Source organism: Gymnoscopelus braueri, assembly GCF_963280865.1.
Source record: "Gymnoscopelus braueri genome assembly, chromosome: 8".
NCBI classification, from domain to species: Eukaryota; Metazoa; Chordata; class Actinopteri; order Myctophiformes; family Myctophidae; genus Gymnoscopelus; species Gymnoscopelus braueri.
In genome coordinates, this window is record NC_137609.1 from 36,908,154 (window position 1) to 36,935,226 (window position 27,073).

The 27,073-nt window shown below is 43.0% G+C and overlaps 4 protein-coding genes across 4 annotated transcripts; 2 read left to right on the plus strand and 2 right to left on the minus strand.

The window, feature by feature from the left end:
• Positions 1 to 3,872: 3,872 nt before the first annotated feature.
• On the minus strand, positions 3,873 to 5,186 carry LOC308090824 (vacuolar protein sorting-associated protein 37A-like; the record flags this gene model as incomplete). The annotated part of the gene is made up of 1 exon (XM_080436097.1): positions 3,873 to 5,186. One exon carries the CDS (start codon positions 5,184 to 5,186, stop codon positions 3,873 to 3,875), a length of 1,314 nt encoding a protein of 437 aa, XP_080292223.1.
• Positions 5,187 to 14,044: 8,858 nt separating this feature from the next.
• Positions 14,045 to 15,124, plus strand: LOC308090348 (ethanolamine-phosphate cytidylyltransferase-like; the record flags this gene model as incomplete). The annotated part of the gene is made up of 1 exon (XM_080435481.1): positions 14,045 to 15,124. Exon 1 carries the CDS (start codon positions 14,072 to 14,074, stop codon positions 15,122 to 15,124), a length of 1,053 nt encoding a protein of 350 aa, XP_080291607.1. The 5' UTR covers positions 14,045 to 14,071.
• Positions 15,125 to 18,801: 3,677 nt separating this feature from the next.
• LOC308090825 (protein IWS1 homolog) lies at positions 18,802 to 20,421 on the minus strand (the record flags this gene model as incomplete). The annotated part of the gene is made up of 1 exon (XM_080436098.1): positions 18,802 to 20,421. One exon carries the CDS (start codon positions 20,419 to 20,421, stop codon positions 18,802 to 18,804), a length of 1,620 nt encoding a protein of 539 aa, XP_080292224.1.
• Positions 20,422 to 23,343: 2,922 nt separating this feature from the next.
• LOC308090826 (interferon-stimulated 20 kDa exonuclease-like 2) lies at positions 23,344 to 24,408 on the plus strand (the record flags this gene model as incomplete). Its single annotated transcript, XM_080436099.1, has 1 exon — positions 23,344 to 24,408. The coding sequence occupies one exon, from the start codon at positions 23,344 to 23,346 to the stop codon at positions 24,406 to 24,408; it is 1,065 nt and encodes a 354-aa protein (XP_080292225.1).
• Positions 24,409 to 27,073: the final 2,665 nt, after the last annotated feature.

The window sequence follows — 27,073 nt, forward strand, 5'->3', positions numbered from 1 at the left end:
GCTGTATAATGTGTTATGATTGCATTATACGTTGTTATGAATATTTATAACTAATCATCAAGTGTTATAAGCATAATACAATGTATTTATACTTGAACTTATAAGTCATTCTAACAAGCTTTATAATGTGTTATGGTTATAAAGCATTATGAGTATTTATGAGCTCTTATAAATCTGATTATACAGGGTTATGAGCAGATTATAATGCATTATAAGTATGTTCATGATGCGTTATACACATAGGATGCATAGCAAGTGCTACCACATACTCTCAAATAAGCATTTCATGTTATCTTTAACAATTGCACATGTATTCATTGATTCAGTCATATTGTTTGCAATGCACTTTAAATGAAGTCTGCATGAAGTGAGCCTTGAACCTTGCGGTTGCCAGGCAGATGCTGTAGAGAGAAGCCATTGGACCAACCTGAACTGGTGAAAAAGGAGCTCACACAGATGATACCGTTTCACGCAAATAGCTGAAAATCCTGGGTTTAAGTGTTTATCAAACTGCTCAAAATTGCGGACAATCTAAGGGCGGAGCTTACTGGTCAAAGTGATAGATGTGTTCCTCATGAGTCAAGGCACAAGTGTAAGCAAGTTTCACGACTTTCGGCCAAACGAGGCATGACTTATGCCTGTTTAAAGTCTGCATTTTCCAGAAATTGCTATAGCGCCCCCCTTTGGCCAATTGGAGTAAGATTGGTTTCAGTGATATTTGGAATGACCCTCTATATTACTGCAAAGTTTCAAACAAATGTGAGTCTGCATGTATGTATTATCCTCCTGGGATTTTTGAGTAATCTGTATGAAACGTTTTACACATGAACTTTGTACCTCTGCCGACAAAATGTTAGTGGCGGATCTTCCGTAAGTGAAAGCCAATGAATGTTTTTCATATAATTCAAAATGGTGGGAGATCTAAAGGTCAGAGGTCAAAAGTCAGACCACGAAAGTTGTCAGGCATGAAGAGACGCATGTGTGTATTGAAGTTTCATGGCTGTAGGTCAAACAGGGCATGAGTTGTACCTGTTCAAAGTTGGCATTTTCAATTGAGTGCTATAGCGCCACCCTTTGACAAATGAGTGTGAGAATTATTTCTTGATCGTTTTTCATGACCATCTACCATATGGCTGAGTTAAAAAGGTATGCACGGTTAAGCTAGAACTGCCAAAAACGGCAGAAGAAGAAGAAACAGAATAATGCCAATAACAAAACGAAGCCTTTCTCTGCAGAGCCTGGCCCTGTAATAATGCCAATAACAAAACGGAGCCTTGCTCTGCAGAGCCTGGCCCCGTAACTAGCTTCCTGAGTGAACTGGCGTCTTGTAGTGTGGAATGTGTGGTGTCGCAGATGCAGTTTGGGAAATTCCCCTTGTCCTGAAAATGGCATCTCTTTTCATGTCTCCTTTGACTTGGAGATGTAAGTCTCTCCATTACTATTTTACTGCAATTTATGTGTTGTTTATACTGTTGAACATCTTTGTCTCAAAACAATGTAAATAAGGGGGCACTGAGAAGGCAGTTGATCCTCAGCGGTTTCTCACTTCACAGTGAGGAACAGTTTTTTTGTTGTTGAAAGGTTTTAGTTGTTTATGGTTACATATTCAGTGTTATGGTGCAGAATGTACTGTTTGATTGGCCTGCGTGGTGTATTAATTGTATGTGTTTTGGATTGCTCTGTGTGGTGTGTAATATAACGTTAACACATAGAATACTCTATTTTTAGTTTAAAAGTTAATGGTTATTTAAATGTATATATTTGGGCTTTGGATTGCCTTATGCGGTGAGTATACAACAATTTAGAGTTTCATTATAATACTGAAACTCAAGGATATAATAAACTCATATTAATTAATTAATTAATTAATCTTACATATTCAGTGTTATGGTGCAGAATGTACTGTTTGATTGGCCTGCGTGGTGTATTAATTGTATGTGTTTTGGATTGCCCTGTGTGGTGTGTAATATAACGTTAACACATAGAATACTCTATTTTTAGTTTAAAAGTTAATGGTTATTTAAATGTATATATTTGGGCTTTGGATTGCCTTATGCGGTGAGTATACAACAATTTAGAGTTTCATTATAATACTGAAACTCAAGGATATAATAAACTCATATTAATTAATTAATTAATTAATCCATCCGTCTACCATTGTCCCCTTGCCAGCGAAAATGGCGATTTTACTGTACCTTTGAAAAATCATGGAATATTCTCTGTGACCTCCTTCCTCATGGACATCGTCCGTTAGGGGGAAAAATATTGGCCAGCCGCAATCCTCCATTCCAGAGCTATGGCCGTTTGAATGTGGCTTGTTTTTTGGATTTCCCTATGCGGTGAGTATACAACGATTTAGAGTTACTTTATATTACTGAAACTCAAGGATACAATAAACTCATCGCAAGAAAGGGGGTAAAAGCGGAAATAATTTACCTGAGGAATGTTTTTCCTCTTTTTAAGTTACAAAGCCTTTATTTTTGTTTGGGCTCAATTGATTAACCTGACTCCGCCAGATGGGGACGGTATTGAAACAAATGTGTGTGTGAAGCAAGCTTCTTCCATCTGGCAGAGTCAGGTTATCAATTGATGCCCTGAAGTTGGTATTTTGTTAGAATATTATTGAGATCCATTTGCTGCAGACTCATCTTGAAGTATCTGTGATGAAGTTTGCTATCCAACTGTAGCTCTCTGCAGAATAAAATACCATGTCGTCTCCCGAGTAAGAGGAACAGAGCCAGTGTATTATTATTCCTATTTACTAGCAGGCACTGTGCAGACAATTAAACCAATGTCAGGATGAATCTATAAATCCAGCATGGACATCTCTGTCTGCGTATATGTGTACATGTCTGTGTGCAAGTATATGTAGATCCCTGATGTCATCAACATGACATCAGAGTACTATCATAGACTGGTCTCCAAGTATTATGATAATGAGTGCAGTATAAGTATTACTAAGTACTCTGACAACAGGTACAAGGGGTACAGCAGGTATTGCATAACCAGAGGGGGGCATGCATTCCATATGGGCATTGTTCTCAGTATGATAAAAATACTATGAAAATATCTTGCTGGAGTTCCTTTTATTTAGGACTACTTTGAATTGTAGTTAAACCAGCCAAACAAACAAAAAATATATAAACAAAAAAACTAACAAAAAAACATTACAAAGTGTTTTATATCTGTTACTTACCCATCGTTGTAAAAAACCCAGCAGATGCCAAGCTTGTTTGTATGTTTGCTAGTGTGTTGACTGCAAAAAAGCATCCTCTATTTTTCACAAATTGAATGGAGACCTAGTGTGCCCAGTGTGGCCCAGATGTCAAAAATGCTAAACAGCTGTTTAACCACTTGAACCCTAGCATCCCTATTCTGGGCTCACTTGTGACAACACTGTCCTCATGGTTCCTGGATTCCTTGGATTGGAGGTGGTAAAACTCCACTGCTCTGAGTTGTCTGCTCATGTCTGTGAGACAATCTGAGACATGGTCTGCTCTTGTTTCCTTCTACAAGCTCACAGCGTGTCACGTTGCAATACATTGTGAGCTTGTAAATCGCCTACAGTATTTCTGGCTTATGTTCCCCCTCAGAATAGGGGTTAAATGGAAACTATAAAGGCGCAGTAAGAGGGTATTTGTCCATTCCAAAAGGTCAGATTGATACATCTAATTGCAACTGAATCAGTTGGAATCCAGAAATTAGCTTGACTCATTTTTATGGTTTTCCTATGTCTGTGAAGATGGGAATTGTGGAAGGTTCCTTGACCTAAATGTGGCCACGGCATTCGATCGTTTCTTTAGGGTCTAATCATCATCATCACCGTCTTGTTCTCATCATCTTTTGGATGCCAGAACTCCAGCCCTTGAGTTCTAGTCGCTGGTGGGGAAATGTCCATTTGTGTTGCTAATGGCCTGTTGAAGCTTTTCCTCTTTGGTCTTTCTGCTGTGGCAAAGTGTTCTCTTCTCCATGAAGCTGGTCAGGAAGTCTTCTATTTCTGTACGTCCCTCTAGGAAGATCTCAGCCGTCTCCTCTGCTTCTTCCTCTGCCTGGTGGGCTGCCACCTGTAAACGGGCCCGCAGAGCACTCAGACTGCAACTTTCACTCAACTCATGCTGCCTCTGCATCTTGGTCTCAAAGGCTGACTTCCTCTGGGCCAGCAGCTGGTACTTGTCATGGAGTTCCTGCCTCTTCCGCTCCAACAGTGGTTCCATCTGAAAGTTCTTCTGGGCCAAGTCCCAATTATTGGTAACCAGCTCTTCTTTGTCACTGGTCACCTGTTTGAGCTGTGGCAGGCTCACAAAGAAGTCCAGCAACACATCCTCCTGCTCATACATGTCCTTCAGTTGGGACACACTTAATTCAGAGAGATCAGGAAAATACTCTGGAATCTCTGGCATCTTGTACAACTGGCCATTTAGCCCAGCCTGTGGGTTTACAGTGGGCACAGATGGTGGTAGGTTAGTTATCAAACCATATGGCGCTGGCGCTGCTCTAGGGGGGCCATGCATGGTATCCACACCGGGATGAGGCATCAGAGCTGAGACTGGCACCGGTGCCTGATTGGGCCATACAGGGCCAGACCCGTAGTGGAATCCTTGTGTTGGGTACGGTGTTGGTAAACGCTGACAAAGGTCAGCAGGGCCGAAACACGTTCGTTTGTTTGACTGCTGAGGTGATGCATTAAAAGAATCATTGAAACTTATTGCATGAGTGCGGATATTGCCTTTTTTGATTGGGTACGGTGCCATGCCGGATGGTTTGTACATACTGTATGGGAAGCCAGAGTGGCCATTAGATGTCAGGGCAGGAGGGCTTGTCCAGAACTCATCCAACAGACTCTGAATGACTTTGCCCAAGTCAGAGTGCATCCCAAAGTTTGTGATGAGAGGGCTTGTGATCATGGTGCCATTGTTGTTGTCCACTAGATGATGGCCAACAGGCGGGTGGACGCTGACGACTGGCTTCTCCTGGGGGAACTGAGGAGGGAGCTGAACGCTGAGGCTTATGGTCGAGTTCCCGACTGTGAATGGTATCTTGTACTCCACATCCTTCTGGATCTCTGCCAGGCTGGGGTGAGCGGCTTTGAGAGAGTCGATCTGCCGCTGTCGTAGTTGCTGGAGGCTGCTGAGAGGTGGTGGGAGAGGTCCGGAGCCTTTGGACGCTAAGGGGGAAAGCCAGTTCATCCTCTTCTGGCACAGCCGCTGGGATAACTTCTTGGGGGTTGGGGACAAAAATGGCTAAACTAGAAATTACTGTTCCTGAAGAAACAGTGTGGGCTTACTATGATGTCATATTGACCTCCAAGTACTGACGTAATTTTGACGTCCAAAAATAGAGTTTCATGGCACCATATTTGCCTTCCGTTTGACTTCCAGTATAAAACTCTATATTTGGACGTCAAAATGACGTTATATTTCAAGAAATATAAAACATTTTGAAAAGGTGTCCAAAAGTCCCTCCCAAAGAAGCTATAATTTTTTTTAGCTCGAATTATATTATTACTGAATACACGCCACATTTGTGTACTGTGTATTGTATATTTCTAAACCTTATATAATTGTTTAGCTGTAAGATACCCCCACCCCCCCATTCTATTTACATAATTGATGACTTTTTGGAAACTTTATATAGGTCACTTCCGCTGAGGCGGTTAATACGTTGACGAAGGCCAATAGGCCGAAACTTGTTCGAGTTTGCGACTGCTGCTGCATTGAAGACTAAAGACTACTAATTGTGAGTTTGATTTTAACACCTCACAAAAACTATGCCTGGCCTGCCCTAAACCTATCCCGTACCCTAACCTTAACCTCACAAAAAAAACTATGGCCAACCTTAAACCTAACGTTAACCCTAAGATTAGGTTACTCACAAACTGCGGCAAGAAATAGTCAGCCTGATGTAAATTGGCGAAGTATATAGTTTAATAGGCTACTATATTCAACTCCCGACCTACTTACTTACTTACTTATATTCAACATTACAGAACTGATCATGGTGTGCAATTGTGATGTACCAGACTGGATTGCTAAGTCTTCAGTTCAAACCTTTGTAGGACTGCACATATGACATGAGTCAGACTTTGAACGATAGACTGATAGGCAGGCTCACTGAATGAGACCAATTGAGCCATTCACTAGAATGTACTGTATGCACCTAGTGCAAGTGAATAAAATGTCGTTTTGATCAATTTGTACGGTAGAGTATGTTAATACAATATAACTAACACAATTGCGTGTTGGTTGTAGGTGTACTCCCTGCTCTTCTAGTGAGACATTTAGATCATGTCGTCGGATACGACCAATACTTGTTGACATGAGGTACTGCATGAAACTCAAATGGAAATAATTAACCCTTAACCCTGTAATCCCAGGTAGGATTTGAAAGTTATGGATTGCTGCTTCAAAGCTATAAAAACAAATATAAAAAAAGATGTACATCGTATGTACAATACATGTCATTTAAGTTAGGGCATGTATACTTTACAAAAATTACTTAAAATAATAATATAATAATAATACTGTGCAGGGCAAAATTGTAAATTTTAATTTTGTTCAATTAATGAATTCAACTAAAATAATGTAGCCTCAATGCATTTATAGTGACAGCAATGTATCTAAGAGATGTCTGGGATGGCAAGATTAATATGTGCCGTCCCAAACACATGCCATAGTGGACTCAACAACATGATGGAGGAAGTACTGATTTAATCAGACCATTGAACAACAGATAGGCAGCAGCACTGAACGAGATCGAATGATGAAAGAGGACAGAGGACAAGAGGACAAGGCCACATTTCTGTATCTGTAATATCGTATTGAGCTTATAGCGCACCTACACTCAAGTAGGATGCAGAATAAGTATTAGAATTAATATTTTATTTTCTTTAGAGAAAAAGGCACCATATTTTAGAAATAAGTCTGAATACCGTCCATACTTTTACATGTAGCAACTTAAAAGGACCTTGAAAAGAATCGGGCCACCCCCCAATACATCGCAGGGATACAGTACCTCCAGCACATTCAGGTGCTCTGTTTGAGAGGTTGGACCACGCTGGCCTTTTGATCAACCTGCTGAAGTGGGTTTGGCAAGGGACAAGTGACCTGCAGGCCACTTAGTGTGGTTGTGGTTCTGTGTTCCCTCAAGCTGCTAAAGTGCAGGCCATTTCAGATCTGCGGGTGCTTGTAATGTGAGAGTTTTATAGGAAATTTCACAGCCATTACCGCACGTCCGACTAACCTGTTGCCAAAAGGTGTTACTGTAGGTGTGTCTGTACTGCTGATTGTGCTAGAGCATTGGATCAAGTAGAGACCATCTTGTCATGTGAGCCCATGTTGACAGCCGCTGGATTTTATGAGGCACTTTGGGCTGGCAGCGGATGCCTGATTATAACAGTCTAGCTAATGTTAGTCTGTTACTAACTTCAATCACATAATATGCATAATTAAGCTCCAGTCTGTTATAAATCGTGGCGTTTGTGTCACAGATTTTTTTAGCTGCAGATCTTGCATACAGCTGTTCTCTTCTTACTACCATCATAATCCTTGTAATCCTAATCCTAGAACTAACTTGCCCCCTACATGATACCTGCCTCGTGCGTTGGCCTCTGCTGTTCAGCCGTGTCCTAGTTTGTTGCCAGGTTTGCGTGTATTGCACTCTAGGTTCTAACTCACACAAGCATGTTTAAAAAACAAAACATAACTTGAGAAACGCAAATATTTTATAACAAAAGTCGGTCCTTTTAAGTAATTTGTCTCAAGTAGTCTAAGTCACCATTACCAAGTCAAAGTCAAGTCGAGTCTTTTATCAATGTTGGGCAAGTGCTCTCAGGGCCTCAAATATTCAACTTAAGTCTGACTCGAGTCAAGTCATGTGACTCTAGTCCCCGAACTCTGGTAAATCGGCAATAAGTATCCAACAAAAACAACAAAAAAATAGCTGTCCAAATGGGCAGGAGATTTTAAGTCCATGTGAATCCGAGGATGTACTGTACATGGCAGTCTATACCCTCCCTAGGTCAACAGTGGGGATTGGCCAAAAAAAACCTCTTATGTCCTTGATGTAGAAACACGTAATGCTGACTAACCCCTATTAGTCAGCATTTAGCCTATAGTAAAACTGCATAGGCTAAATGAGTGGATAAATTAAGATTACATAAACGTTGACAAATGGCAATGCTATTCTGGAACTGCGAACAGAAGACTGTGTGGTGCTGCTGTGTCATCTGGTTGTCCATACAGATAACAGGATGGTTTCACTACTACAAGTTCACCTGCTCAGCCTGGAGCCGACATGCAATATACAGTGCCAAAGACAGACTCAGAAATTCTCAAGTCAATGAGTTGTGATATGAGGATGCAGCCCTTTGGTCTCGAAGTGAATCACCAGCAAACGTCTTATCATACATTCTCTGGTAGAACTCGATCTCACTCAAAGTGTTTCTCTTGGTGCTTTCTGATTTTTCCAAGTTGGTATTGAGGTTTTTGAGACGTGAATGAAACTCTCTCTTCAGCTCAGCCTCCTTTTTTCCTTTCTCTGCCTCCAACTCCAGGATCTTGTTCTTTAGAGTTGTCTCTCTAGAAATAGCATCTGACAAAGTTGTATCCAACTGCTGTTTGAGGGCTTGAGACTCTGCAGTGCGATGTTCCACCTGCTTGTGGCTGTAGGTCAGAGCCTCCTCCTGATCTGTCAGCCTTTGCACCAGCTCCCGGTTCTCCTGCTGGAGCTCCTCTGTCCTATTTTGTATAGAAGACACTCTTTCTTGCATGCGAGAGTATTCATCATGAATAGAGTCTTTCATCTTCTGAGACGATCTGGCCTTCTTTGTTTCACCGTCCAGCTCAACCTGCATTTTCCTTAAAGCATCTGATTTTTCTAAAAACTTCCTCTGAGAGCATTGCAGGTTCCCCTGGGTCTCACAGAACCTCTGCTCGGCTTCCTTCAGTAAATCACGATAGGCTTGCAGTTCGTCCCCACGCCCCTGCAGCTCCTGCCTGAGCTTTTCAACCTCTCCATCTTTTATACACCTCTCATCCTCCATCTGCCTTAAAAGGCGCTCGTACTTTGTCCTGAAAACATCTACTTCATCTCTAAGCTGTGCCAGCTGACTTAGGTACTTCTCAGCTTGGTTTTTCTTCCTCTCCTCTATCAGGGCACCTTGAGATTCACCTAGTTTCTGCTCCAATATCAGCTTCTGGTTTCTAAAGGACTCCCTATCGACACAAGCATTGTCCAACTGAGCGTCTCTCTCTCTCAATTGAGTGTTAAGTCTATCAAGAGCAGCTTGGAGTCTATCAGATCTCTGTTTATGGGCTCTGGCGGTGCTCTGGAGTATTTCTTTGTCCTCCTGGGCCTTATCAGACAGAACGTCGATAGACCTCTTCAAGTCAACAATGTTCGTCTTTCTGTCAACAAGTGTACTCTTTAGACTCCGAAGCTGCATTGTCAGACGACCGTTATCAGTTTCCAAGTTGCGGAGCTGCACGGTCTGACGATCATTGTCAGCTTCCTTTTTGCGTAGGTGCCATTGCAGGTGAGCACGCATGTCCTGTTTGCATACTTCTTGGCAGCATGGATTCTGCTTTGGTTGCCTTCGCAAATCTTCCATCCTTCTGTCTGATATATTGCTATAACTCCTTTTTACATGCAGGTTTTCACTATTCTTTGGTAAGACAATGTGTCCATCTCTTTTAATTCGATCAGACTCTGTTGTCTGTGCCTCCTTCAATTGCTGTCGAACATTTTTGTTTGTTCGTTTAAAATCATCCAACTTCTCCAGCAAAAGGGCTTGCTGTCTTCTGTCTTGGTGGATGTCACCAAATTCATCTTGCATGGCATCCCTAAAGGACACAAGATGATCAGCTGCAGAGCTGGCAGCTGCATCGGCCTCCCTCAATGTTTTCAGGAGAGGAGGTCTTGAAGTCCTTGAGCTGAAGTCTCCAGAAGAGTGCGCCATGGACCTTTTCCTCGGCTCTATCGCGTCATCCAGCTCATCACTATAAAGGGTAATAAGCTGACTTACAGGAGAACCCAGACAGATCTCATCATCAGACATGTCTTAATTACAGTGTAAACCGTGTATGCAAAGTCTGCAGTCACTCTGCATATTTCTCCCTTATATCTCCCTTTATTGATGGAATTATTGATGACGTAAGTTCCTTGCATTGCGATTGGCTGAAAGTAATTCCCAATGTCTCCAAATATAAAAATATAGAACTCAGAGAACACCCTATTTACCATACCCATGTCAATTGGCCATTGCCAACTGCTAATGAGGCCAGTATTCATGTTCTTTGCATTCTAATCATAAATATGAAACATTAGACTGTCCTATAATGAAAACAACACACAGGGTCATACTATCCAACAGTGTCCTTAACTATGCTCAGCTATTTCATTGGTATGAGCACGGCATAAACAGCTGCAGCAGATTGCAACACACACTATAAATAGAGGTACCGAATACCAGCGCCCACACATCAAATGGAGTAGTACCGTCTGAATGCCAGCGCCCACACATCTAATAGAGTAGTACCAGGGCACACACATCAAATAGAGTAGTACCATTTGAATATCAGCACCCGCACATTAAATAGAGTAGTACCATCTGAATACTAGTGCACACACATCAAACACACATTAGGTCAAAAGATCATCCCTATGCTGGTTGGCAGAATAGCAACAATAAATAAATAGAGGAGGCACAGTGTCTAACTTGAAAGTAATGTCGGATTCATCTTAGGATAGATCTGAGATGCTATAGAGAAGGTGCCATCTTTGTAATGGTCTCTAAAAAGCTCAGAATCTCAATTCTGCCACATGTAAGGTATCTTGTAGTGATGGGGGAAACAGGTGGCTCCTCATGTACGGCATCAGTTTGGATGCTGACATGAACATAAAATGATGCCTGAATTTAAACCAAATCCTGAGGATAGACCGCACCACAAGAGTGACTGTAAGCTTGGGAGGATTAATTGGTCGGGAGGAGCTATCGATAATTGTAATGAGGACGAATCTGTTGAACACCTGCTTTTAGATTGTCAGAGGTCACAATATGTTTGGGGGAAAATGGCACAAATTGGTTTTAATGTAAATGTCACTTATAATGCTGTAATGTATGGAGTATTTAATGGATCAAGATTTCCATTGGTATGTGGTGTGCACTGTGGTCAACCAACTATGAAAAACGCGATGTGCCATGGTGATACACCAGGAGTCCAACACACCACTATATTTTTGTATTGAAATATTTATTAACCTGTATTGAAATGTCTATTACCATGTATTGAAATGTTTATTAACATAATCATTTCAATAAAGTATATTAAAAAGCGGGTTGGGCCATTAGGGAGGATGAAGAACATGATTGTGCCTCCAACCAACACCACAAGGTCCTTGGAGATTGAAGCCAATGAATAATTTCAATGATGCATAGTAGAACAGCAACTTTGGTAAGGCAAGTCCGCCATTAAGTGTATTAAATTGTGGAACTTCCAGCTTGGTGGCGCTCCTGCAGAATGTATTTCTCATAATGTTATTAGGCACTTTTTGATTAACCTTTTTATGGTTTAACTCAATGTTACTTTCTTTTAATACAGTTGGCTTTGTTTTAGCCTACCATAATGCCCCCTAAACCAACCCCACCCAAGCAAAACCGTTAATTTTTCTAAGTCACAGGGCTGGATTTCTTTTCCATTAAAGCCAACCAAATGATTAAGACAAATGGGCTTTTAAAATATTTGTCATATTTTAAGACTTATTTTTAAGTCCACATTGACACTGTTCCCATCGCTGCTGCCATTTAAAATTAAAAATGGATCAGACGTCAGCTATGCAGTTGTGCTAAACAGAAACAAAAAAACATAAAAACAATCACAGCATGTAGCCACGATTCCAAATGTACCTGCGATCGCAAGCTTTTTTGTTTGGTGTCTTAAGGTTTTCACACGGGGAGTGAGACGACGCTTGCCTTCTCGCTTGGATCTGCGAGGTCGCACAGCGCTCCTCATGTGAACAGACGCGTTAACGTGTCATCAAGTTCAACACATTTCAACTCTTGTCACGGGCGAGCCTCCCTACCTGGGTACAGTAGCGGTGTCGGGAGAGGGATAACCTGGTTACCTAACGTCAAAGATTGTTAATATACTGTACGAAGATACACAATCTCAATTGGAGCCACTAGAGGCGAAATAGTACACAAATCCTACAAATGGTCTCCTAAGTAGGCGTGGTTTGCTTCTCCCCCGACCATCCCACCACCCTCCCCCTCCCCTCTCCCTGACAACGTCATGTGGATGTGTATTTGTGTATTTTCTTCATTAAAGAAAATACATGCTTTACATGTTTGAAAGTGCACTGTTACTGTTATATGAAACCCATACAATTCCAGCACAAACACAGGTATTATTCAGTCTTATGCTAGATGTGCTCCTGTTTCTGCTCAACATTGTAACAGGCCGTTACAAGTTATATATTTGACCACTATAGACTATATAGTGTGTTTAGCATGAATGTTTAGCAAAATGTCATGATTCCCAAATCATACCCCATCAACCAAGTTAATAATGGAAAATGACATTATAATTGAGCATTGGAACACACATTTTATTACATTTTTAATATGTCCATAACGACTTCACGTATATTCAAAATCTGAATTTATCCGTTTTTAGAGCATATTATGGGGACAGAGCATAGAGTTAAAATATAATATAACTAGAAAAAGTGGTCCTCGGAGCACAGGTCTCCGCCAGGTCAGGTACGTTATTGTGGCCTCCTGGTGGCGCTATAATAGGCCAATGTGAAAAGGGTGCCATTTGTTGTTAGGCCTTTCACGGGAATCAGACACTGCATTCATGATTTGAGGCATTTTGTTCCAAAAATGTGTTTTGCTAAACTAGACCTGCTGGTGGCGCTATAACAGGCCAATGTGAAAAGGGTGGCATTTCTTCCTCGGCCTAGTGGGAATGTGCGTGTGAAATTTCACGGAAATCGCAAGCTGCGTTTATGATTTGAAGCATTTTGTTCAAAACGGACCAATCCTGCAAACTTTGGAAGGCAACCTTAGGCAATGAGAAAAATGGAAAATCGGACAGATCCGTGTTGATGACATGACTATAGAGATACTGTGTACCGATTTGCATGACGTTTGGATTAAATCTGTAGGAGTAATATAAAAAAAAAGGGTTTTGCACAAATCTGCCTCCTGGTGGGGCTAGAACAGGCCCATGTGAAAAAATTGGGGCAGAGGTTCTGAATTGGCATCCAGGGAGATTGTGTGCACAGTTTCGCAGCGACCGGGCCAACGGTGCCTGAGATTAGCTGCTAACGGACGGACGGACGGACGGACGGACGGACGGACGGACGGACGGACGGACGGACGGACGGACGGACGGACGGACGGACGGACGGACGGATGGACGGACAGGGGGTAGAACATACTCTCTCACCATGCCTTTCGGCCTGGCGGAGACAATAATGAAAATATAATATAAGGGACAGAGCCCTCTATGTCATGAGGGCCTGTCTGGGCATGAGGGCCTGTCTGGGCGTTTCTGCGGAGTTCACAACATGGACTAGCCTGTATATATACATATATACACACACACACACACACACACACACACACACAACGGGTACTCTGACAATGTATTCCAACTTTATAAATGTTTTGCCCATATATGGTTATTATATTCTGACCTCACGTCTGAAAATCATAACGTCACGCTTCTGCGGACAAACTTGGTACTTAAACTGTACTGTATACAGGTCTCTTCCCCTCTCCCCATTGTGAGTAATAATTGGCTTTCCAAGGTAGTTAGTCTGACGTGTAAGTTAAGAAGCAGAATATGAAATATCCCTCCGAGAAATGTCAGGCTAATTTAAGTTAAATATTTGAATCCTTTTTCCGTCTTTGCTTTGATCATTAGCCAAATCCGTCGAAATGATCAAAACTGGCAACCATGCCACGAATGGACAGGAGAGAGACAATGGTTCTAAGCCTGGGGATTCCTTTCGTAGCCATGACAGAAGTAAGCCCATCGTCCGGGTGTGGTCTGATGGCTGTTTTGACATGGTGCACTATGGCCACTCTAACCAGTTGAGGCAAGCCAAGGCTATGGGAGACTACCTCTTAGTAGGATTGCATACAGATGCAGAGATCGCCAAACATAAAGGTCCTCCAGTGTTCACCCAGACGGAACGCTATAAGATGGTGCGGGCCATCAAGTGGGTTGATGAGATAGTGGAGGGAGCACCTTATGTCACCACCCTAGAGACTCTGAACAAATACAACAGTGATTTCTGTGTGCATGGAGATGACATCACCTTGACGGTGGACGGAAAGGATACATATGCAGAGGTGAAACATGAGGGCCGGTACCGGGAGTGTAAACGGACGCAGGGAGTCTCCACCACTGACCTGGTGGGTCGCATGCTGCTCATGACAAAAGCCCATCACAGCAATATTGATAACTCAGACTTCCAGCAACACATAAATAACTTTGGGAAGGGTCCTAAAGGGCACAGCCCATGGACAGGAGCGTCTCAGTTCCTCCAGACAACACAGAAGATCATCCGGATTGCCTCTGGAAAGGAGCCCCAGCCGGGAGACACAATCATCTATGTGACCGGGGCCTTTGATCTGTTCCACACCGGCCATGTTGATTTTCTAGAAGCTGTCTATAAACTGGCAGAGAGGCCCTATGTCATCGTAGGCCTGCACCTTGATCAGGAAGTGAATCGCTACAAAGGGAAGAACTACCCAATCATGAATATCCGTGAGAGAACACTAAGTGTCCTGGCTTGCAAGTATGTATCAGAGGTAGTGATTGGAGCTCCCTATGCAGTGGGCAAAGATCTCCTGGATCATTTCAAGGTGGACCTGGTGTGTCACGGAAAGTCAAAGGTGCTCACCGACAAGGACGGCTCAGACCCTTATGATGAGACCAAAAAGAGGGGAATATTCCGCACGATAGACAGTGGGAACGCCATCACTACTGATGACATTGTCCAGAGGATCATTGAAAATAGGCTGCAGTATGAGGTGAGGAACCAGAAGAAAGAAGCTAAGGAAATGGCTTTAATCGAAGCCATGAGGAGGAGGGAAAAAGAAGGAGCAAAATAGGACGAAGCCTTAGTTGCTTAATAGATTGCAGAGCCAACTAAGTCTCGAACCTTTATCCAACCCACCCTACACCTAATGTACCAAACCTTGTACACCCAGCTTGTCGTCAAACTGGACCCAACTGCGGGTGTGCGTTAACCTTTCATCTACTGTAGCAATGGGTGGGGAAACGGATCAGGACTGCTGTCTTAAACAGCAGATTTGTCTTCCCATCACTGAGGTGAGGGACACTGGAAGAGATCTGTAATCAAAAAGCAACCAGGCTCCCACAACTCTTCAAAGAGTTCCTTGGCCACTACAGGAAGGAAAAAGATGATGTGGACTCCAGGACCGAAGTGGAGCTCAAGGACCTGTTGAAGCTAGAGTCAACAGTCTTTGTCTTCAACCACCTTACCACTATTATTAATGATTTATAATTAATTATAACCATAAAACATTATAAGAAATAAAAATAACCTCTTGCTGTGACCTTGGTGTAGAGTAGAGCAGTGTGCAGGACTGTTTTGTTATTTGAAAGCATTAACCATACAGTACAATATAATAAGCGTATAGGTTAAAACCATCAAGGATAGAACACAACAGTCCAGTAAGTCCAGGACTTATTTCCATTGTGGTCCTCACAAAAAACATCGCTAATACAGCAAAGTAGACTACATACACTTTTCATAACAAGATACATCAGATATCCGCAATGGTTCCAACCTTTACCTCCTGACAGCAGATCACCCAGCCCACTGTGTGTCTGTCAGTGGTGCTGAAGTAGTCAAACTCTCTCTCTCTCTCTCTCTCTCTCTCTCTCTCTCTCTCTCTCTCTCTCTCTCTCTCTCTCTCTCTCTCTCTCTCTCTCTCTCTCTCTCAAACACACACTGTCCATTTGTTTTTTTAAATGGGTCCAAATGAAAATATTGCAGTACACAGTTTACTTAAACTTTGCTGTGGGTTGGAGTGAAGAATTAACAGAGAGAGAGAAAGTTTGACCACTTCCACTTCAGCACCACGGACAGACTCACTGTGCACTCACTCTCCCTGGATGCCAGAGCAGAACCTCTACCCCAAGGTTTGCAGGAGTGCTCTGTTTTGAACAAAATGCCTCAAATCATGAGCACAGCATGCTATTTCCGTGAAACTTTGCACGCACATTCCCACTAGGTCGACGAAGAAATACCACTTGAAAGTTTTCAAATCAGCCTCAAGGTGGCACTATAACAATATGCCCATATACAGTATGTATCTGCTAGTCCTTGTCCCTTTTATGCCCATATGGTGATCACTGATGTCATCAGTATATGTCCATATATCAGCATATATGTTTATCTTTAAATAATATAATATAATATAATATAATATAATATAATATAATATAATATAATAAGATATGATATAATATAATATAATATAATATAATATAATAACAAGGGAAAATAAGGGCCAAGCAATAGCAACAGTATGTGGTCAATCGGTTTCATATTCCTACAGTGGTCATTAAGGGTGCCTTAATACCACCATAAGAAGTTTGAGGGAAGAAATTGCTAAAATATGAAATTATCAATCTAGTGCTGCCATTATATTTGTACAGGTTAATAACGGAGGTCAAGACTCTGTTTAGTCTGCTGATAAGCATGCAAGATTTTGTGGTGTTATGTGAAAGCATTTGTGTAATTGTGTTATTAGTATTTTTGTGAAAAGGCACATCCTCTGCAATATTAATTGGCTCATGGATGCTGTATTTATTGATGTACAAACTTTTGTTTACCTGGGATTTCAGATAATAGTCCCAAGACTGTCTATAGAAAGTTGTGTGCAGATTCCTCAAAATTGAGGTGTGATGCTTGTGTTTGCCAAACTATATTCAGGCGCAACTTATGGGTCCTTGAGGCACATTTGTTCCTCATGAGGAGCGGCATATAATAAGCACTTCATGCTTAGCTCCTTAAAAGGGAATCAGGAAACAGTTTGACCATTGACCTAGCACGCCTTGAAGGTGCTGTGTGCAAGGTTCTTACTCTTAGGTTATAAACATCTATTGAAAGCTGAAAAGTGGCCTGTGCCAGTGCCCTTGGTACCAGCCCCAGACAGGAAGTTGGGGCGAGGGGGGATTAGCATTCGTTTTTCTTTTCTCTGGCCAGGCCAGATCATTCATATATGATTATCTGGGGAAGAAGCTATTTTGCAATCTACTTCCAGTGGCTCTGAGGCTACGAAGTCACTTGCCCCTTAATGATTTATGATTAATTATAACCATAAAACATTATAAGAAATAAAAATAACCTCTTGCTGTGACCTTGGTGTAGACTAGAGCAGTGTGCAGGACTGTTTTGTTATTTGAAAGCATTAACCATACAGTACAATATAATAAGCGTATAGGTTAGCATACCCTTGGTAGCATCTGAAACTGTCCATGGTTGGTTGGGGTGGCTAGAGTCTTTCATAAGCATGTGAGCTTTGTTGACACAACATCCGTCTCTGACCCTCTCCACTGCTGCGCCATCTCTGTAGAAGCGGGTGTGCTCTCAGCCCGTCTTCCTGTAGTCGCCGATCAGCTCTTTGGTCTGTCCATTGTTTACTGTTTTTTTAATGGATCCCCATTAAATGATACCCAGGCCGACAACTAATCTTCCTGGGGTCCATTGAAGAATATAAAAACATGAAAATACATGATATGACATAATACAAAATAAATACGATAACATAAGATATATCTTATCTTATACTACTATAATTGACAAAAGCTCAGAAAGCTCGTCCGGGATTCGCAAGCACAGGATCACTCCACATGCCTCCAAGACCCGCCACAGACTGTTGATCAGAGCTATGGCTATGATTTAGGCATATTACCCCACCTCGATCAGTGATCAGACTCTTGGCTTGATTGATTCTCTGATTTGCCTATCAGACCCTCCCAGCCTGATCTGGCAGGTTGCCAATGCCATAGCAAGATATATTAACATAATTAGCGGATGTGCAACGCAGATTGTTCCAGGCTCTGATCCAAAGAATTCCCAGCTCTATAGCATACCATACCTACATAGTCTTGACTCTTGAACCCTTCTAGACCTGTCTCGACCTATAGATAGATAACTGTGTGTTTGAGAAGATTAGTTATTGGAAAAGGAAGTGTTAAACAACCAAAGGCTGGCATACCTGGTGTGATAATGATGTCTGTTGCTCGTTTTTATTAACTGAATGCAGAAATAATCTGGTGTTTGATTTAAAATTCTTGAATGCTGAGGGCCAGGTTGTTTCTCTTGGTGTCATTGTGTCAAGTTCTCCATATCTCCATATCCCTCCTGTAAAGATGTCTAACATCTATTTAGCTGCCTGAACAGTGGAGGGGTGCACACTGAGAAAGAGACAGACAGACAGGTATTGTGTAGACGGAGAGAGATACAGTAGTCAGTCCCTAGGGAAGATGGCTGTTAGATCAAATGTTGTCATCCAGACTTGATTAATGTCCGGTAAGTGAGCAGGCAGCTGTGTCATGTCTACAGTGGTCTGTCCTGTTCATCAGACCTGACGAAAACCCACACACTATGTTCAGACACAGACAGATGGACAGAAAAGAGAAGCTGTGTAACAAACAGTGTAAACCTGCTTCCTACACACGTTACGTTTCTGTACAACCTCTAAAGAAGGCATTGTGGGATTGCTGCGGAAAAAAAGAATTGAGGCAGTGTTACTCAGAGTGGCATATGGCTTCCGTCCACACTGATGTTCACCGCATGACTTTTCGTTGCCAAACGACGGTTGTGAGCAAAACGGCGCGTCTGTCTGTTGACACGAGAAAGTCGTTTCTTTACTGGACTCATGTGGGACTCCACCTCCACGTTCCATTTGGGTCGGACCATGTAGTCTTTGTTAGACGGCATGGGCACCCGGGCCCGTGCAGAGAACCCAGTATCACCTTGTATCAGCACGTCTTCTTCTCCATTAAGCTGCTTCTCCAGATCTCTACCAGGAGTCTGACTGTCAGAACTTAATCCTCGAGTCTGTGGCATCTGTTGGTCAAGGTCTCTCTGATGTCTCTCCTCTCTTGTCATCGCTGTGTAGTTGGATGACACGCCAAAGATGTGCCGTGACCAGTCATTGATTAGTTTCAGTGCTAGATCTTTGTTCGATCTTGACTCTTTGGGGTGTTTATAGAGGAACATAACAGCACTTCCAATCCTGCTGTGTTTCAACGTCTCTTGACTGACACTGGGGAGTTCCTGTAGGATCCTGAGTAGTTGTTCTCTGATTCGTAGTGCTGGGAGGCTCTTGTCTGGCAGAGGGCTGATCCACTCCTTAATGGCTGATATCACCCCACTGTCTATGAAGGTGTCCTTCAGATCCTGTTTCCTCAGGTGCATGACAACAATCGGCAGCAGAGTTACCTTCTTTACTGCTGGTTTCCTCTGACTGTTGAGAATTCTGTCCTCCTCTGCAGCCTCGTTCATCTTGGTGATCATGGCACTGACAACGTCGTCTGCATCGGTGATGAAGGTTCCTCCATCTCTGTTCTTCCTTCTCTTCCTCCCATTCTGGGCCTTCTTACGAGCCAACATCAGATCAAAATCTGACTTGAAACTGGTGTCTTTACTACCTCTGTTCACAACTTCCTCCACCTGCTCCTCCACCTCCACCTCCTCCTCCTTTTCTCCATCCATCTCTTGGTTGAAGGCAGACTCCTCTTCCTCTTCGTCCCCAGACTCTCCAAAGATGTCTGCGATCGTTTTCTCATCTCCAGACTCACTGTGACTATCAAACACTGTCTTCTTGCCTTTGCTCTTAGCAGCATTCATCCTCATCTCATCCTCGTCTTTCTCGCTGTCTGAGCCTGACTCCCTCAGCTTGGCAGACAGGTTCCTGTCAGGCTCCTCAGAGCCTCCATCACTGTCAGACAACACTCTTGTCTTCTTCACCAATGGTTTTACAGCCTTGCCCTCATCGTCGTCGTCATCATCATCATCATCATCCTCACTGTCTGACAGAATGGCTTTCTTCCGCTTTACTGGTTTATCATCAACGGCATCATCATTTGCACCCTTCTTCTTGTCCCCCTGCTCGCCGTCACTGCCAGCATTCATGCTGCCTCCACCCTCCTCCTCGCTGTCTGACTGCATCACAGCCTTCCACTTCTGTCCTTGGCTTTGCTCTTCTTTTGTGTCTCTATGAAGACCCTCCCTGCCTTCCCCATCCTCTGAATGATGCTTGTCACTGCTCATAGCCTCCCCATCTGATACTGGGTGCTCATCCTGAACCAGCCTGCCACCAGCATCATCTGACTGGTTCCTGGACTTGAAGTTCTGTTCTCCGTCCATTTGCCTTAGACAAAAAACGTTAAATAACCAAATATCACAACAGGGAGTATGTAACTGTTAGCTCTGACATGTTGAGCAAAATAGATGTTTATTTATCCACAAACTCTCCCAAGTTGGTGTGTCACAGGTGTGCGCTGATTGGGCAGAATACTTTGATGATGTCATGGTTGCTATGGTAACAGACATCAAGCAGACAGTTTTTTTGTATCTTTGCCAGGCCCAAAGGCAGGGTGGAGATAACGTTTTTGCCTGTGTGTCTTTGTGTCTTGTTTGAGTGTAGACAAAGGTAATTTATTGCTCATAATCTGAGATCCACTATGTTTCACATATTGGGAATTAATTATCTGAGATCCGCTATTACACCATCCAGACTTGCGAGGCGCATTTTTGCTCCGATCCAAACTTGGCACAGACACTTGTCAGGGGTCTGCCATGATAATAGTCCCACCGGGGGGGGGGGGGGGGGGGGCGCGAACCCTCTTCTACCATGCCGTTACAAGCCTCGCCCCTTCGGGGCGAGGCTTCCCCTATTGGGCGGGCACGCGGGCGGGGACTTCTTTCCTCTACAATAGAAGACTTAGGACGTCACATTCTTTTACAACCCAAATACCAAACTTCAGCACCGGCCTCAGTGGCGCACCTCGCTAATCTTTCAACTACCGATCCACCAGCTCTGGGAGTCTGGGTTCGACTTCTGCTTGGGACAATACTTTTTCAAACAACCGCAGACTATTTTTTTCGCCGATAAAGTATAGTTTTGGACCATGACGGAGGCGCGCCGACTCAGCAGACCTTGAGGCCGAGGAGTCGCGCCCGAGCGCCTCCAGGCGCGAGTGCCCGCGACGACCGGCCGATGGTCTGCTAGTCGACTAAGCGCCGTCCGAGTTATGTACCGATAGGCACAGAATCGTAAATAATATCGGTGGGGACTGCGTTTGCCCCAACTGCCACTCACTGCACTAACTTAGCCTGCCAGCCCCGCCCCCTTGTGCCTTCAATGGCATGGTAGAAGAGGGTTCGCGGGGGGGGCAAAGCCACAAACTCTTTTCGAGTTGTTCGGATATGCGGTTATCCAGAACCCCCAATCCAATGGATATGTTCATATGAAGGCATACTGTATGGATATCCAGTTGTCCAGAACCACCGATCCAACCGATATGCCCATGTATGGGCATATACTGATGACATCAGGGATCTCCATATATAAGCATAAAACGGACAAGGACTGACAGATACAGAGATCTCCATATATGGGCATAAAAGTGACACAGGTAGACAGACAGATAGAGATCTCCATATATGGGCACAAAATGTCACGTGCAAGGCAGGAGTGTTGGACCCAGATGCAGAACAGAATAGGCAGGGGAAGAATAGGTCTAATGCACAAGGATTTATTAACAGATCGTGGACAGAACACCATAACAACAACTATAATCGAACAAGCTAACACTGAACACAGGGAGGCTTAAATACACAAAGACTAACTAGACACAGGTGATACAACACTACAATCAACACATGAATGGTTGAGACTGAACAGGACACAGGTGAACTACAAATGCAATTATACAGGTGAGACAAGACAGGAAGCGGCAACAAGGCAAACAGGAAACACTAGGACAACACTACAAAATAACAGTACAAGGAGAACAGGGAACAAAAGGAACGATACAACAGAAGACACAAAGAGACAGATCCTGACACAAAAGGGACAAAGACAGACGGGTACAACGGGTACTCCGTCAAAGCCCACTATGACTCAGATATCGGTCGGATTGGCGGTGTGAGGGCTGCGCAGTGCTTGTAGTTTAACAAGGGAATCAGGGGACCTGGTACTGCCAGACCCCTAGTGGTTGAAATCTGAATGGCCGGAAATCTGAATGGCCGACAGAGCACTACGTCACGCTAAGCTTGGCCAATCAAAAAGAGGGACATGTAAGCACCATATATGGACAAAAACGTTGAACCGGGAGGAAAAACATTGACCGGGAGGAAAAGAGGGACCGACAAAGCCTCATGTAGGCCTGACCCCCTGGGTCTGGCAAATAGAGGTATAGCTCGGGCCGATCGGACCAATATGCCCATATATGGAGATCTCTGTATCTGTCAGTCCTTGTCCCTTTTATATGGAGATCCATAGTGACATGAGCGTGACAACGAGGTTCGGGCCGGCCAGTCCCCCCTTAAGCAAGGGCTACGTGGAGATCTCTGTATCTGTCCGTCCTTGTCCCTTTTATGCCCATATGGAGATCCTTGATGTCTTCAGTATATGCCCATATACTGTATGGGCATGCCCCCTTTTGTGCTCATATATAGAGCTGCATTGTCTCCTTATATGGTTATGGCTAAGTCATGGTGACATGAGCCAGAGGTCCGCCGGGAGGACCGGCCAGGCCGTTAAGCTAATTTTCATATAAGGATAAGATAAGATGTGAGTTGTATCTACACTCTATTGTAGAAACGTGTCAGTAACAACGTAGCCAAGCCCAAGTATACCCTGGATTATCTTGTCTATTTTACTCTAAATGGGACCATTATTAACACAATGAACAGCATGTTCTATTGAAGAAGACTAGCAATTGAAATCTCTAATATGTTAGAATGTGAAGAACACAAACATTAGCCTCACTTGGTGGTGGACATTGTTAATGTGCAGGTACGGTAAATAAGGTGCACTGAGTTCTACATTTCTATATCTGGAGATAGTGACAATGCCTCTCAGCCAATCACAGTGTGAGGTCAGAACTACGTCACTGCCAAAGTAAAAGAGAGACCTCAGCTCAGAGGATACATTATTATGTATGAGCTATTGATCAATCTGGTGTTATCTGATGATAATGATGACCCTACGCAACCTGTAGACAGTTTCAAAAAAAGTTCAACCTGGAGGCATGTGGAAGTATACCACACCAATCATGAGAAATGATCATAGGAACAATCATAGGAACAGTCAAAGTAGAAAACTGTAAAAAGGACATTCTTCAAAGGAGACGATCCTTGGAACAAAGTGACTTCCTCAAAGACAGGAAGGTGAGGCCCTCCTTGCCTGGTCACAGCAAAGAAGCAGCACACAGCCATCAGGGACACCCACCATGGAAAGATGGGGCCATGCATCCTCCACCTCCCAGTGCTACTAACAAAACTAACACTGATAACCTTGAGCAAACAAATAAAATGGCGAAGTTCAATACAGCCTCTTCCCTCAGAGGGTCAGCACCAACTGGAAAGCCAACAAAATTTGCTATAGACTGTGAGATGGTGGGCACGGGCCCAAAGGGTTGTATCAGTCAACTGGCACGCTGCAGTATCGTGTCCTATAGAGGAGATGTAGTGTATGACAAGTACATCAAACCACCTGTGCCTGTTACTGACCTTCGCACCCGCTGGAGTGGAATCCGATCGTGTGATCTGGCTAAAGCCACACCATACTCGTATGCTAGGAAGGAGATACTGAGGCTCATTACGAGGAAGGTGGTGATTGGTCATGCCATCCACAATGACTTCAACGCCTTGGGCTACCGTCACCCCGCGGCGCTTACCAGAGACACCTCCCGTATCCCTCTGCTCAACCAGAAGGCCGGCTTTAAAGAAACAGAGTGTGCCTCGCTGAAGAGACTTACCAAGGCTATATTCAACCGTGACATCCAGAAGGGGAAGAAAGGCCACTCGTCTGTGGAGGATGCAAAAGCCAGCATGGAGCTGTACAAAGTGGTGGAGGTGGATTGGGAAAGGATGTTAGCCTCAGAGGAGAGGAGGAAAAGGAAGAAGCTGCAGTTGGAGCTGTGGGAGAAGACGCTTCTCTCCAGGGAGGAGCATTCTGGAGCGTGGAAGACAATGGCAAGCGAGTGGCTGACGCATGTGGAGGAGTTGGAGAAGAAAGTGACAGAGGGGATGATTGAGGTGCAGGAGAGAGAGAGGGCCGTGGAGGAGAGGGAGAAGATTAGGTGGAGACAAACCAATGAAGATTTCAGTGAGATCAACAGCTAAAAACAACAGTCGTGAATAACCATAAAAAAATCTATATACATAAATGAAACATTTTGAAAAAAGAAATATGGTCCTTTTCGGGGCCACTTCCTCTCCTGTAGCTGTGACCTTGTGGTGGAGAGGCTTCGGTGACCCAGTGTGATCCTGAGAGCGATGCCGGTAGGTGTTCAAACAAACCCCTGACCGGTTCAACCACGCCGTACTGGTCACAGGTGAGAGTCCAGACAAACAACAGCAGTCTCTTTCTGTATTTAGTAAGACGGTGCATTGCATCGAGAGTTATCTTTACACAACGTTGGTGCCACGGAAGCTTTTAGTTTTTATGCCCCCTGCCTATGGAATTCCCTGTCAAATAAACCCCCGAATGGCCGACACTTTTAAGCGAGATCTTAGATATTTATTCTAATAGTTAATTTTTATAATTTTATATTGTCTCCTTGATTTTATACTGTTCTTACCGTTTTATGCTCATTTTGTTTATACTCATTTTATATATTCTTCTATGATGTTTTATGTATTTTTTTTTTATGATCTGTTTTTGTGTGTAGTTGTATTCTATGTATGAAATTTGCTATATATATATGATGATTATTATTATTATTATTATAGTATCTTGTGTTTTGGTGGTTAATGTTTATGTAAATCCATAGCCTTTAAAGGCATTTAAATAAGAGTTTTGAAGATATTGATATTCCTTTTTTCATTTGGCAGTTCATTCTAGTTTTATGTTCAATTGTTATGTTTTGCTAATTATTCATTTCACTGGTGCCATGGCCAATTAGATGTGAGTTTATGTTCTGTACACCCAAATACTCAAATTATTTCTTTTTTTCTATTTTTCTATTTTTCTCTCATGTTGAGTTGTGTCACTGATTTGTTAATTTGCTGTATGAAATGAAACTTAAAGGAAATCTATTGACTTACATGTTAACTTAGTGTTATATTTACAACCATTACATCTTGCATACAGTACAAAAATGAAATATTTCTGTTTACATTTTGCTGTACAAATAAATAATGAATGCTCCAAATTGAGGTTGGGTACTGGAATACAAGTAACCCAAAAATGGCCCCTCAATGTGTGATTGAGGCCCCTCAACTATGGGGTATTCAAATTTGGGGTCAATTGCACGATTGTTGTTCATTGTTCATGTTTTTTTGGCATTTCTTATGAAATAGGTCCCTCTTGCAAACTTTGGAAGCCAAATCTTGAAAGAGTAGTAGCAAAAGGTTTGTTGAAGAAAATGCTGAATGCCTGAAAGTCTAGTTAGGTGGAAATGGGTATGGCCTTTATTGGGAGTTGCGTCATGATCTACGGAATTCAGGGGGGAATGTGATTGTGCAACCTATACGGGTGTAAGCCAAAACAAAATGTAGAGTGGCCTGGAAAAGCCCCACCATGAGTCAGATTTGGAAAATTGGATGGAGTGTCTTCCTTGGCCTACTGAGAGTGCATGCAAAGTGTGACACCGATTGGTCCAGCGGTTTGCGAGACTACCCGTGCACAGACACACACACAGACAGACAGATAGACAGACACACACAGACAGATAGACAGAGGAGAACCTATTCTCCACCTCCCGGCCCGGTGGAGATAATAACAGTGGTAGTCCCCAAGTATCTGTTTTGCATTAACATACAGTAGCAGCAGCCTCTAGAGTATCTATCTTCTATCAATTCATGAAACCTGTCTGTCTGTCTGTCTGTCTGTCTGTCTGTCTGTCTGTCTGTCTGTCTGTCTGTCTGTCTGTCTGTCTGTCTGTCTGTCTGTCTGTCTGTCTGTCTGTCTGTCTGTCTGTCCCGGCTCGGGTGCCGCAATTCGATCTTTTAATTCATTCAAATCTTTATTTATGCTCAGAAGGCACTCTGGACACCCTCATTTAAAGTGCTTAGCCAACCAACAGTGGCGTTTCTGGCCGTCCCGGCACCCTAGGCGAGATCACCCCCCCCCCCTTTCTTCTTTTGTATCATAGCCAGTATCATGGTCAGTATCATGGTCAGTATCATGTCAGTATCATGGTCAGTATCATGTCAGTATCATGGTCAGTATCATGGTCAGTATCATGGTCAGTATCATGGTCAGTATCATGGTCAGTATCATGTCAGTATCATGTCAGTATCATGGTCAGTATCATGGTCAGTATCATGGTCAATATCATTTCAGTATCATGTCAGTATCATGGTCAGTATCATGTCAGTATCATGGTCAGTATCATGGTCAGTATCATGGTCAGTATCATGGTCAGTATCATTACAGTATCATGGTATAAACAAAGCTTAATGAGGCATGAAAAGCACCACAACTGGCTGAGTTCTCGATCGATTTACACACGGTTTGGTTTGTATGATACAGGATTAAGAATGCTGGCTTTCATACCAAAATGCTTAAGTACTGTAGATTGTAAACATAATATAGCCTAACTTATAAAACAAAACAACTTTTTGTGTTATTATTGCAGGGAATGGATATGAATCATATAATACAGCAGTATTTTATTATTAACCAAAAGGTACAAAAAGGTGTAGTACTAATCTAAATGTTGCTCATGCCATTATTATGTCTGTCTTTCACAAATGAATGACTACTACTAGGGCAGGGCCTATCAAAATAAACTAGTGTGACTAGTGTGAACATAGTACGTTATTGTTGGCTTGTTTTTTGGTG